The following is a 13,310-nucleotide window of genomic DNA, read 5'->3' as shown; positions in this document are numbered from 1 at the left end:
TTAGAGTATGCGGGGCCTGGGGCGAGTGTCACATGCGGGGCCTAGAGCCATAAGTGCTAGTATAGTGCTCAGTATAGAGCCCAGTATAGAGCTAGTATAGTGCCCGGTATAGAGCTAGTATAGTGCCCGGTATAGAGCTAGTATAGTGCCCAGTATAGTGCCCAGTATATAGCTAGTATAGTGCCCAGTATATATCTAGTATAGTGTATAGTATATAGCTAGCATAGTGCCCAGTATATAGCTAGCATAGTGCCCAGTATATAGCTAGCATATTGTCCAGTATATAGCTAGCATAGTGTCCAGTATATAGCTAGCATAGTGCCCAGTATATAGCTAGCATAGTGTCCAGTATATAGCTAGCATAGTGTCCAGTATATAGCTAGTATAGTGCTAGCTAGTGTCCAGTATATAGCTAGCATAGTGTCCAGTATATAGCTAGTATAGTGCTAGCTAGTGTCCAGTATATAGCTAGCATAGTGTCCAGTATATAGCGAGTATAGTGCCCAGTATATAGCGAGTATAGTGCCCAGTATATAGCTAGCATAGTGCCCAGTATATAGCTAGCATAGTGCCCAGTATATAGCTAGTATAGTGCCCAGTATATAGCTAGCATAGTGCCCAGTATATAGCTAGCATAGTGTCCAGTATATAGCTAGCATAGTGTCCAGTATATAGCTAGTATAGTGCTAGCTAGTGTCCAGTATATAGCTAGCATAGTGTCCAGTATATAGCTAGTATAGTGTCCAGTATATAGCTAGCATAGTGTCCAGTATATAGCTAGCATAGTGTCCAGTATATAGCTAGTATAGTGCCCAGTATATAGCTAGCATAGTGTCCAGTATATAGCTAGCATAGTGTCCAGTATATAGCTAGCATAGTGCCCAGTATATAGCTAGCATAGTGTCCAGTATATAGCTAGCATAGTGCCCAGTATATAGCTAGCATAGTGTCCAGTATATAGCTAGCATAGTGTCCAGTATATAGCTAGTATAGTGCCCAGTATATAGCTAGCATAGTGTCCAGTATATAGCTAGCATAGTGCCCAGTATGTAGCTAGCATAGTGCCCAGTATATAGCTAGCATAGTGTCCAGTATATATAGCTAGCATAGTGCCCAGTATATAGCTAGCATAGTGTCCAGTATATAGCTAGCATAGTGTCCAGTATATAGCTAGTATAGTGCCCAGTATATAGCTAGCATAGTGTCCAGTATATAGCTAGCATAGTGCCCAGTATGTAGCTAGCATAGTGCCCAGTATATAGCTAGCATAGTGTCCAGTATATAGCTAGCATAGTGTCCAGTATATAGCTAGCATAGTGTCCAGTATATAGCAAGTATAGTGCACAGTATATAGCTAGTATTATGCCCAGTATATAGATAGCATAGTGCCCAGTATATAGCGAGTATAGTGCCCAGTATATAGCGAGTATAGTGCCCAGTATATAGCTAGCATAGTGCCCAGTATATAGCTAGTATAGTGCCCAGTATATAGCTAGTATAGTGCCCAGTATATAGCTAGCATAGTGTCCAGTATATAGCTAGTATAGTGTCCAGTATATAGCTAGTATAGTGTCCAGTATATAGCTAGCATAGTGTCCAGTATATAGCTAGCATAGTGTCCAGTATATAGCAAGTATAGTGTCCAGTATATAGCTAGTATAGTGCCCAGTATATAGCTAGCATAGTGTCCAGTATATAGCTAGCATAGTGTCCAGTATATAGCTAGTATAGTGCCCAGTATATAGCTAGCATAGTGTCCAGTATATAGCTAGTATAGTGCCCAGTATATAGCAAGCATAGTGTCCAGTATATAGCTAGCATAGTGTCCAGTATATAGCTAGTATAGTGCCCAGTATATAGCTAGCATAGTGTCCAGTATATAGCTAGTATAGTGCCCAGTATATAGCTAGCATAGTGCCCAGTATATAGCTAGCATAGTGTCCAGTATATAGCTAGCATAGTGTCCAGTATATAGCTAGCATAGTGTCCAGTATATAGCTAGCATAGTGTCCAGTATATAGCTAGCATAGTGTCCAGTATATAGCTAGCATAGTGTCCAGTATATAGCAAGTATAGTGCACAGTATATAGCTAGTATTATGCCCAATATATAGATAGCATAGTGCCCAGTATATAGCGAGTATAGTGCCCAGTATATAGCGAGTATAGTGCCCAGTATATAGTGAGTATAGTGCCCAGTATATAGCTAGCATAGTGTCCAGTATATAGCTAGCATAGTGCCCAGTATATAGCTAGCATAGTGCCCAGTATATAGCAAGTATAGTGCCCAGTATATAGCTAGCATAGTGCCCAGTATGTAGCTAGTATACAATAATAATGATCCCCCAGCCCCAGTGTCCCGCCCAAATTTACTAATTAGCTAACGGCCCCACAAATAATCCTCCCACCTGGTACAGGAGTCGGACCGGTATTTGCTCTGCCTGGCCTCCGTCCAGGTCCGGCGGCTGCTGCTGCAGACAGTGGCTCCTGCTCGCTCAGTCCTGGTCGGCTCTTCAGGTCGGGCTGCCGCGGGGAGAGCTCTCTCTGCGCATGCATATGACGTCATTCGTGACGTCACCGCAGAGCGCACCCAGCAGCCGGGCAGCAGAGGAGGGAAAGGATGCCGATGCGCTCCACACATACAGGAAGCGCATCGGGTCAGTGAGCCATCGCCGGCGGTGGCCGCCCGCGCAGCAGACTCTGAATATTAAATTAGGCCGGCTCTGAGTGGCGGTGCGCGGGGCCTCTTCAAGCGCGGGGCCTGGGGCGATTGCCCCACTTGCCCCCCCCAAAGGCCGGCTCTGGTCCATAGGACAACTATTAGTCATGCACTGTACAAAGTTGGCCTTTATGGAAGAGTGGCAAGAAGAAAGGCATTGTTAACAGAAAGCATAAGTCCTGTTTGCAGTTTGCCACAAGCCATGTGGGGGACACAGCAACCATGTGGAAGAAGGTGCTCTGGTCAGATGAGACCAAAATGGAACTTTTGGCCAAAATGCAAAACGCTATGTGTGGCGTAAAACTAACACCGCACATCACTCTGAACATACCATTCCCACTGTCAAATATGGTGGTGGCAGCATCATGCTCGGGGGGTGCATCTCTTCAGCAGGGACAGGGAAGCTGGTCAGAGTTGATGGGAGGATGGGTGGAGCCAAATACAGGGCAAACTTGGAAGAAAACCTCTCAGAGACTGCAAAAGACTTGAGACTGGGGCGGAGGTTCATCTTCCAGTAGGACAATGACCCTAAACATAAAGCCAGGGCAACAATGGAATGGTTTAAAACAAAACATATCTATGTGTTAGAATGGCCCAGTCAAAGTCCAGATCTAAATCCAATCGAGAATCTGTGGCAAGATCTGGAAACTGCTGTTCACAAACGCTGTCCATCTAATCTGACTGAGCTGGAGCTGTTTTGCAAAGAAGAATGGGCAAGGATTTCAGTCTCTAGATGTGCAAAGCTGGTAGAGACATAACCTAAAAGACTGGCAGCTATAATTTCAGCAAAAGGTGGTTCTACAAAGTATTGACTAAGGGGGCTAAATAATTACGCACACACCACTTTGCAGTTATTTATTTGTAAAAAATGTTTGGAATGATGTATGATTTTCGATCCACTTCTCACATGTACACCACTTTGTATTGGTCTTTCATGTGGAATTCCAATAAAATTGATGCATGTTTGTGGCAGTAATGTGACAAAATGTATACTTTTGCAACCCACTGTAAATGTATCAAGTAAAGAATGTGTACACAAAACAGCAGTTTGGATGCTGGTTCTCCCTGCAGAAGAAAGAGTCAGCCCTGTGATGTAACCCTTTGAATGCTGTTTTACTAAAAAAAAACATTGTGTATATTATATGCTGCAAAATAATCTTTTAGAGCAAAGAAGAAATTTTGGGTTATATTCCGCTTTATTAAGTAGTAGATAGTGACAATGCTGCAGACAGCAAGTTTAAAAACAAGTAACGCATGGTGGGTCCCATATTCTTATCCGGACTGATTACTTTTTTGTTTCTTGCTGCATCACTGACCAGAAGAAGTTTGCAAATCAGGGATTATTATTATTTAGTATAGCAGCGTCATCTTCTGCACTGCTGCACAGAGTATATTGCCATGCCACTATCTGTCCCTCAGAGAGGCTCACAATCTAGTCCCTACCATAGTCATATGTCTATGTATGTATCGTAGTCTAGGGCTAATTTAGGGGGAAGCCAATTAACTTAACGCCTGGGTGGATCTAATGTGAATTTCTGCATATCACTTATTAGTAGAGGCTATTAACTTCTGTTATGGACTGTACCAACAGATCATATACCTCCCAGTTTATAATTAGTATGCTGAACGGGAATTCAGGGCATACATTTTATTATTTGTAAATATTAAATGTGAGAACTTACTTACTGCCCCTGTATACACAATATATAAAAAACAGCAACAACCCCCCACCCCCCTCCAAAAACAAACAAACAAACAAACAAAACAAATTGGTTTTTAAATGCTCATAGGTGGAGAAGATCCAAATCCAACTGTTTTAATGACATAAAAGGTCAATTGTGAGGTCATTCCCTCCAAAACAATCAAGCCTTTATCATTTGATAATGTAAATAAGGAGAGATATGCTTATGATTCAAAACAGAACTGAAATTAGTGCATTTTATTACTGACTTAAGCCTCGTACACATGCCTGATTGAGGTCCCATTTACAGTGGGGCGTTGTGTTGTGATGCGACATTAAAGTCACAATGCAGCATTACAACGCAATGCAAAAAAAAGGTGGTAACGTACATAAAAGCTGCGTTACAGTTGCATACAGTAGGTACAGTAAAGCATAGAGACAATGAAAAGTATGCTTTCCTGTACCTGGTAACGTTTAGAGGTAACGCACTGCAAGCAGTGAGTTATCATAACACTACACATTATAATGCGATGCTAACGTCGCACTGTGAACGTCCCATAGGATTAGCATTGCAGTACGGTAAGCTGCATTTTAAGATTTTAGAACACAGCTCCGCAACTTACCACTGTGAATGCGACCTTAAGTCGGCTACGACAACCCACAACAACCGCCTCAGCCGATAATCAGGTGTGAATACGGCAGCTGGTGACCCCCAACCTGCGAGGGATCCGCTGGGCAGATCTACTCAACCCTAGCGACGCCAATCATATTGTTTATGCCGATCCCCCGCCTGCCACATGAAATCATGCATGTGCCACTTGTCGTCCCTCCATCACCGCTCCGCATAGCAAGCGTGTGTCATCAGCTACACAGCTGATACATGTGTGTGCAGCCCAGCGATGTCGCTTAAAGGGATCAGCTCCTGATCCCCGACAGGCGACATCCATCAAAGGTGTGTATGCACCTTTAGTATAAGCTTTGTTAAACATATTGAAGTATACAAACTGAATAAAAAGTACTTTTGCAGGTTGATTATTTTTCTACAGTGAGCCTCATATAAAAAAAAGAATTGGAGGATAGAAACTCGAACTCTTGCACAAATACTCCAGGGCCCCTATTCAAGTAACTTTTCTCCTAAATTTTCACCTAGAAGATATTTTTTTTAATCCTATCTACAAAACAAGTTTTCAGAACATGGCAACTGAATAAATACTAAAAAGGAGATACATAAGTAATATCAAACCTATTTTGAGTAGTCCCTTCCTTGCTGGGGGCTTAAGTGTTTGGTGCTGGTTTCTATCCTGTACCAGAAAGATGAATGGAATCCCATTGGTTGCCATTGTGAACACAAACATTTCACGCCTTTGTTTTAGGTATACAGTTTTAGTGCTTGTCACAGCAGAACCTATAGTATTGCTCAGTAAATGTCATCAGCAGTGTCAACCAACCCCGATGACAAATTTCTTTATCTACACCTTCTTTAGTGTCATGATGAATTTAATGAGGCTACCATTCTTGACCTTCTTCTAAAACTTGCTGGCTTCCTGCCTGGAACATCTTCTGGCCGTCACCCATTAAGATGACCATCTTGGATCAATTATTCTGACTTTTCTCTGACTTCTCCAAATTTGATACTTGGTCAAAGCGAGGGACACAAAATGCATTTATGCCAAATGACCAGCATTATAATCATGCAAAAATAATTTTTTTTAGATTGCCTGCTATGGCCACTTACATGTATACATAAAACATGTGTTGAATGTCTCTGCGAGTTCTAGACCTCTGCTAAAGACTTTTCCAAATAAAAAGAAACGATTGTGAAAAAAAACAAGTTTATGAGGTCCCATTCTACTAACAAAGTATCCATCTGCAAAAATGAACACATGTATAACATTAAAATCCCTGGGAGCCAAAATGTCTAAGATCATAATCACGATCCTGGACTCAATTGGAGTCCTACAGCCACAGATGTTGGCACCCTTGCTGATAACATGGAATGTCTCCTAATTTTCTGCCAACTAGAGAAACACGGGGAAGATTGATAGACTTTCCATTCATTGCAATGAAGAGCCCATCTACCCACCTTTCCATTTTGCCTCCTATTGATTAGGAGATTATTTTTGGATGGTGACGGTAGCTGGACCCACCATGACATAAACCATGCATATGATCATAGATCTTTTTGTAGGCATAAGGCAATACAAAAAAAAAATAAGGTTACTGTAAATGTCATTTTTCAATGGTAAAAAAAGGCAACGCCTCCTTTTAACACTGCATAAATACAAATGTAGGAGGAGGGCACAGACTGCCTCTCAGTGTCGCTCAATGGTCTTAAAGAAGGACAGTCACCTACAGTAAATTACTGAGGGTATTTGGTTTAGGAAATCAGGTAAACTCCACTTAAACTGCCCTCTCAGAAACAATGTTTCTAAAAAGATACTTTTAGAAATCTATGCTGCCCTGAGACTTTTAAAATACTCTGAAAATAAATTGTCTGGCTGGATGAACAAATGTTGACATACTTGATGGTGTCAGAGCCTTTCTACCTGTACAGAACTAGAAAGGTGTGGCTGCACACTGAAGAGGGCACTGCCGTGGCGTGCAAAACTACGTGTAAATTCATGCGTAATTACGAATCGGAACAATTAACTACGAAATTCATTACGCTATTCCCCCGAAATTCTGCATTACGATGCGTAATTGCGTATTACGATGCGCACAGGACTCATGGAGAATTATGATATAACGTTGGTCAGGTAGGTAGATGACTAGGCTTTGCTTTCTCCGGATCCCGTGGCACATGCCTGTTCTAGATGCTACACAAAAAAAGCCCAAAGAAAGCATCAGGATGTACGGACCAAAAACATAAATATAAGGATAAACTATTTTATCCATATCCTTATATTTATTTATTTTAGTTTCTGGTGCAAATATACAGATACTTTCCTTTTTTGTTTAGTATTGTAGAAAGTTTGCCAGCAGAGAAACTGTGAGAGTTAGACCTCTTTTGCGTGGATGGCTGAACTACTCATTTGTCAAGCAGTTCAGCCGCCCAGCTGCCGGCCACAAGTGAAATTACATGCAGCCGAACGGCAGCGTTTAGTAATACCGCACGTGTCAAGTTTTATATTCGGTGGCGTTACCTGGAAGCAAAAAAAGAGTCTTATGTTGCGTCTGAGCATGGTAATGCAACTACATGGGGGGCACCACCACCTGTTCCAAGCTCTAGCAAGTGCCGGCCAGTGGACAAGAGCAGCTGACAGGCAGTGAATTCACCACCTTTAGCTGCCCATGGAAAAGAGGCCTGATGCAGGACCAACTGTTTGATTTTCTTCTATAGCTGGTCATTGACATGCTTATAATTTCAAGTTGCAGATAGTGATCACGGTAAATTACAGCCATAGAAATATATCACCTGATCAAACAGATCACATGCTTCTGGCCAGGTTTAGCTACACACAAGCAACTCAGAATACTCATCAAACAAATGACAGCGCTCATAGGCTGCAACTGAATTGTGGACCAACAGAGGCATGCAGAGCCCCAGTGGGCTAAATACATGCCTTAAATGCAAATCAGATGCAAATCATGTACTAGTCCTAATCTATAATTTGAATGCAAATTGATGCACATGGATGCAGCTAGCCATAAGTATACTTACATGAGTTTTGTACAGCAGGAGACATTGGCAGCGCTTCCAAACAGAGGCTGCACCCGAATTGACTACCTGCAATAGATGTGCAGAGCTCCACAATTGTGGACTAAAATACACAACATGCATTCAAAACAGGTACAGCAAAGGAGGACGTTAGCTTCAGTATAAATAATATGTGCACAAATTATTCCCTACTAGACTTCCCCACGACGGTGACGGGTCCTCTTTGCTGTACCTGTTTTGAATGCATGTTGTGTATTTTAGTCCACAATTGTGGAGCTCTGCACATCTATTGCAGGTAGTCAATTCGGGTGCAGCCTCTGTTTGGATACTCAGAATACTCAGCTAATCACTTAATTTGGTATCTACCTAATTTTCTCATTCCATCACTTTTGCGGTTTACAAAAAAAATTATTATAATAATAATGAATGAATTATAAAGCCATATTTTCTTTGCAGTGTAAATGTTCCAGAGCTTATCATCAGTGAATGTCAAATGTTCCTCAGTAACTCGATATTTTCACACATATAAGGGAGACATATGATAAGTGGTTATGGTTCTGTTTGATAACTGGGCGCAGGTAACCACTAGACACAACATATAAAGCAACAACCACATTTTGGAATTCAATCCATAAGTTAACCAAGTGCTAATCCTTACTTCAGACTTCTTGCTTTTACTTCAGACAGCAGCTGATATTTTATCAGGGGTCGGATGAGCTGTTCTCTGTGCTCCTGCTCAATTAAGAAAGATGATGCACAGTAAGAAATGTTGCTCTGTTATGTAAATGGCAAATGTATTCCGCTACCAGGCTTCACCATTACAGAGAAATCAGCAGGCCGTATACTAGTGTTGAGCACATAGATGCACTAATTACCCAGAATGCTCTATAGATTATAGATTAGTCTTGGATGATGCCATAACATTAAGGGTAGCCGTAGACATGAAAGCTTGATGCGCCAAACCAGCTAATCTTAGTCCATTCAGCCACAACTGAATACATCGCCTCCACTCTTACACCTGATGAAAAACCACCTGCATTTCACTGTGATGGGACTTTGTTCTTTCACATTAGAGTTGAGTTAGAATTATTTATCTTTGGAAACAGCAGTTGATGCTGAATTGACTGTTGTGCTGCATAATACTGGGAATATACTGGTCGATTTTGCCGCTCTATTCCACGACCGATCGTTTTCTGCGCTTGATTCTGCAGGCGACTCTCACCCTCCATTGGTTTTTCTTATCTTTTCCCATTGTCCTTTATGCAGAATCGTGTGCGGAAACAATCAGGCACGAGATCGGACATGTCGGAAATTTTCTATCTGAAATTAATTATCTAAATGGCTCAGAATCGAGCTGTGTATTCCCGGCATTAGGAGTAGGACTTACTTGCCCTGTCAATGGCTGCTAGCACTGACAGTAGCTGCTGTTTCCCCAAATAGCAGTCTGCTGTGTTAGTGACCATTTGTCTCAGTGGCAGAGCAGCTGAATGAATGGCCAGCCTGCTATTTGCAAATTAGTGGAGTGGGAATAAGGGTTGCAGAAGATGAGACTAGAACCAGGCCCTTGCTCTAAGGTGCCCAAGGGAAGCCTTGTTTCAAGTAATATTTATGCACTTTGTTTTATATTGGTAAAGAACAAAGACATAACTACAGGGGAGCGGCTCCTGTGACTGCAAGGGTGCCGAGAGCTGTAAGGGGCCCCAATTACTACTTCCCTACGATAAAGGGGTCCATCCTTTAGATCAGGTGTTTTTGTGGCTACACTTCTTCTGGGTCTGAAGATTATGGTGTCCACACTTGTTTTATGACCCCTGCAAGATTGACCTCCAAGTTGTGAGAGTCACCATGGATAAGCAAGGGAAAAGGTGTGAACATTGGGAGAGAAGGAAATACAGTGTTTGCCCCCTTCCCCGTGACCTCCTTTGGACCATACCACCTAAGCATCAAATAAAACAAGTCAATGCAGTTGCTCTAATCTCACAACAGCTGTTCTGTAATACTTTTTGCTTCAAGATGGACTGCAGTTAAAAATACCATAATGAATAAAATTCATTGAGTTAGATTTTGCCCACTGGAAAATCTTTCCTCTCCCCAATTTACATTGTGAAATGTATCACAGGTGGGGACATCTTTAGTTCTGCCAGTATCTCAGTTGTTCGTTACTGAGAGTTCTATGCACAGTGTGATACTGCTTCCTTGGCAGTTGGAAAAAGCCAACAATTCAACGAGGTACACAGATAGCCAATTATCAGGACCATGGTCATGACATCACACTGTGGGAGGGGTTTCTCCACAATATCAGCCATACATGTGTTTGAGAAAAAGTAATGATTTCTCATGGGAAAGGGGGTATCAGCTACTGATTGGGATGAAGTTCAATTCTTGGTTACGGTTTCTCTTTTCACACGTTACACTATGGTTGCAGTATTGCTAGAGATTCAGTGCTGATAATGAAACATTGTGCAGGTGCAGAGATGCCTTTACTACTGCAGGCAAATGGAAATAAACTGGCAACACAAACAGATGTGAATAGTGAACTTGTAAGCTGCTTATTTAGACTGGACCCCGGCTACAATGATAACCGGCCTGCACATATGGACAGATGCAGCCCCTGGATTCACCACCCTGCCTGTCAGATACTTTTATGGATTTTGGCCTAGACCTTCGGGTTCCATTTATGGGCACCTCACATCATGGTGTGGTCAGGCTACAGGTGGCCATACATGAACTGCACTGTGTAATGTTCAGCAAACATTCAGACATTACCCATCATCACTATAAACAATACAATAATTATAGATGCTGAACAGCAGTATCAGTTTCTTGGGTATCCGATGCTATATGTACTGTACTACACATATGTACAGTATGCCCTCAGGTATAGCTACTGTCATTATCTGTCATTGGATTCACAAGTACTGTACACATAATTTACCAGAATAACCTAAACCTTAATAAAGCCAGTGCATGGTACAGTATAGTAATAAGAAGTCAGAGCATGTGGCCAGGTAACCATCTGGCAATGGCATAGCAATAGGGGATGCAGAGGTAGCGACCGCAATAGGGCCCTTGGACCAGAGGGGCCCAATAGGGGCCCTCCTTCAAAAGCTTTATTAGCGCTAACCTGGTAGTGATCACCTCTATATGTGCATTGATTAATTCAGTTGTAAGCATTAATAGACTGTTCTCCTCCCCAGCTAACACCTCAATTACACTTCAGCTGGGCTTGGTGCTTCATATTAATTGTTATGTATCAAGCGCTTGAAGGGGCCCAATGTAAAACTTGCACTGGGGCCCATAGCTCCTAAGCTATGAGTTGAGGAACTTTTTACTTTGTTTTGCCTCTTTTAGAAGAAAGATTGGAAACTGGAATTCCAGATGCCAGAACAGCTGAAAGTCATTTGGTGCATTTACAATGATCTCAGACTAGCACTCCCAATGCAGTAAGTAAACTCGCAGCTTTGATTTCAGCAAGCGTTTAGTACTTCAGAAACAAAATATAAAAACTGTTTACCATAGTTTACATCCCAAGGGCAGCTTTCCAGGCAGTGAAATTCACTTACACAACAGTTTGCTGCACTGCAATTCACTACTAATTGGCTAACTTGTCCACCCATTCATCCATCCGTTATCCATCCATCCATTGTATGTGAGGGAGAGTGAGAGAGATGGATAACTGTAAAGTTGACAATCACTCCAAATAATACCTATCTTAAAAGAAAGATTCCTGGAATTCTCTTACCCTTGAGATGACCAGCGGCTGGTTGAAGTCTATGCCCCCGGTCAGCCGGAATCCCCAGGGAGCGGGTCCAGGCAGGACCACATTCTGTGGCATTTTCTTAGTTTTGTGACAAGGCAATGAACTTGGTTCCAGTCCCTGAGAAGTTATCCCCCTGCAAGTAGCAGCAGAAGCAGCCTGATGCCCTGATGCCTCTGAGCTTCCCTTTATCCCTTTGCTCAGACTGACGTCAGCCTCTGGCCAGAAGACATGCACAGGGGAGAATGAGAGGGGAGGAGAATATGCAGAGGGGGAAGAAAGTCAGCAAAGGATGACAGCAACCAGAGAACAGAGATTCCTAAACTCTGACAAAACAGCAGGCAGCTATTACATTTGTATGCTGTGTCCTTTCACATAGGATAATTTAGGATTTAGTCTTTCCATAGTGTTCTCACAGGTATTAATCACAAAGTTCTACAGAGGTGGTGATCTACAAATAGGTCACAGACTGGCTTTGCCCAGATAATCTGTATACAGTATTTTAATGATAAGAATACTGCAGCATTGGACATCTTCCAAAAAATATGGAAAACTTTTGTTTGACATTAAATTTATGGCGTTTGTCACAGTGTGAGAAACAACCAGACATAGACTGTGCTTGAGTTAGGTTTGTTTAGATAGCTGCTGGCAGTTACAGGAATGCAGAGTTGTCTTAGTGCCAGGTGTTTTGCTGTATATAGCAGGCCAGAACCTGACCTTCTGTAATGGTTTATTCCTGTCCACCTGTCTTTTTTCTCTAGCTACAGCAGTGCTGGCTTAGGTGGATTCATTCATTCAGCAGCATTCTCCAAGAAGATAAAAATGCTACAGGGCGGGAGGGAGGAATGGTAACAGGAAAAATGGGCGCCGGCAGCTAGTGGACAAAAAGGGCGCTGCCATTCACTCCCATAATAAATATTGTTTAATGGGCGCCAAACAGGAAAAAAGGGTGTCGGGGATTATTAACGTTTAACAAATGGCGACCGGAGAATTTTAATGTTTTATAACTGCGCTTGTGATGATTTAAGTCAAATTACAGGTAATAGATCATATTCCCGGTTTAGACCCCGGGGGTGTACAGTCCCCAATTGTCTGATCCACCATGCTTCAGCCTTAAGAAGTAGTTTTAAACGATCCCCACCTCTCCTTGGTCTATGAATCTGAGTCCGTTGTGATTGGAATTGGGCTGCAATGGAGGCGTAACCTATCCTGGAGGAAGTCCTCATGCTACTGTTTGCAGCTAAGAAGAGCTATATCTACTATCAAGAGCTATAGTTACATTCTGGGAGTCCAGATGTCATGGCTATTTTTTGTTCACTTTCTTTGTGAATAAATACCCTGCTTTTTAAGAATTGGCAAGTGCTGGTCATTTTCACTTTTTTGCTTGCATTAAGTCTGTATCAGCCATACAGGCTAGACCTGGCACAGCCGTTGAAGCAAGATAGGTGTGCTGTCCAAGAAGTACAAAACATGGATAGGCGTTTGGACGGGCACCC

The 13,310-nt window shown here is 42.2% G+C and overlaps 1 protein-coding gene across 3 annotated transcripts in view; it reads right to left on the bottom strand.

Annotated features, from left to right (window-relative positions):
• The window catches only part of PDLIM3 (PDZ and LIM domain 3), a 91,269-nt gene extending 79,264 nt beyond the window's left edge, over nt 1-12,005 (bottom strand). The window contains exon 1 of one of the 3 annotated variants that reach the window (XM_068278691.1): nt 11,800-12,005. In XM_068278691.1, the coding sequence (XP_068134792.1) occupies nt 11,800-11,892 (93 nt within the window). In that variant the 5' untranslated portion in view covers nt 11,893-12,005. The remainder of the gene's footprint in view (nt 1-11,799) is intronic. The other 2 variants (XM_068278690.1, XM_068278689.1) reach the window with 2 other exon arrangements.
• Nucleotides 12,006-13,310: the final 1,305 nt, after the last annotated feature.

The sequence above is a fragment of the Hyperolius riggenbachi genome, chromosome 1 (assembly GCF_040937935.1).
Source record: "Hyperolius riggenbachi isolate aHypRig1 chromosome 1, aHypRig1.pri, whole genome shotgun sequence".
Classification (NCBI taxonomy): domain Eukaryota; kingdom Metazoa; phylum Chordata; class Amphibia; order Anura; family Hyperoliidae; genus Hyperolius; species Hyperolius riggenbachi.
The sequence above is the reverse complement of the archived record's forward strand: the minus strand, read 5'-3'. Positions and strand labels throughout refer to the sequence as shown.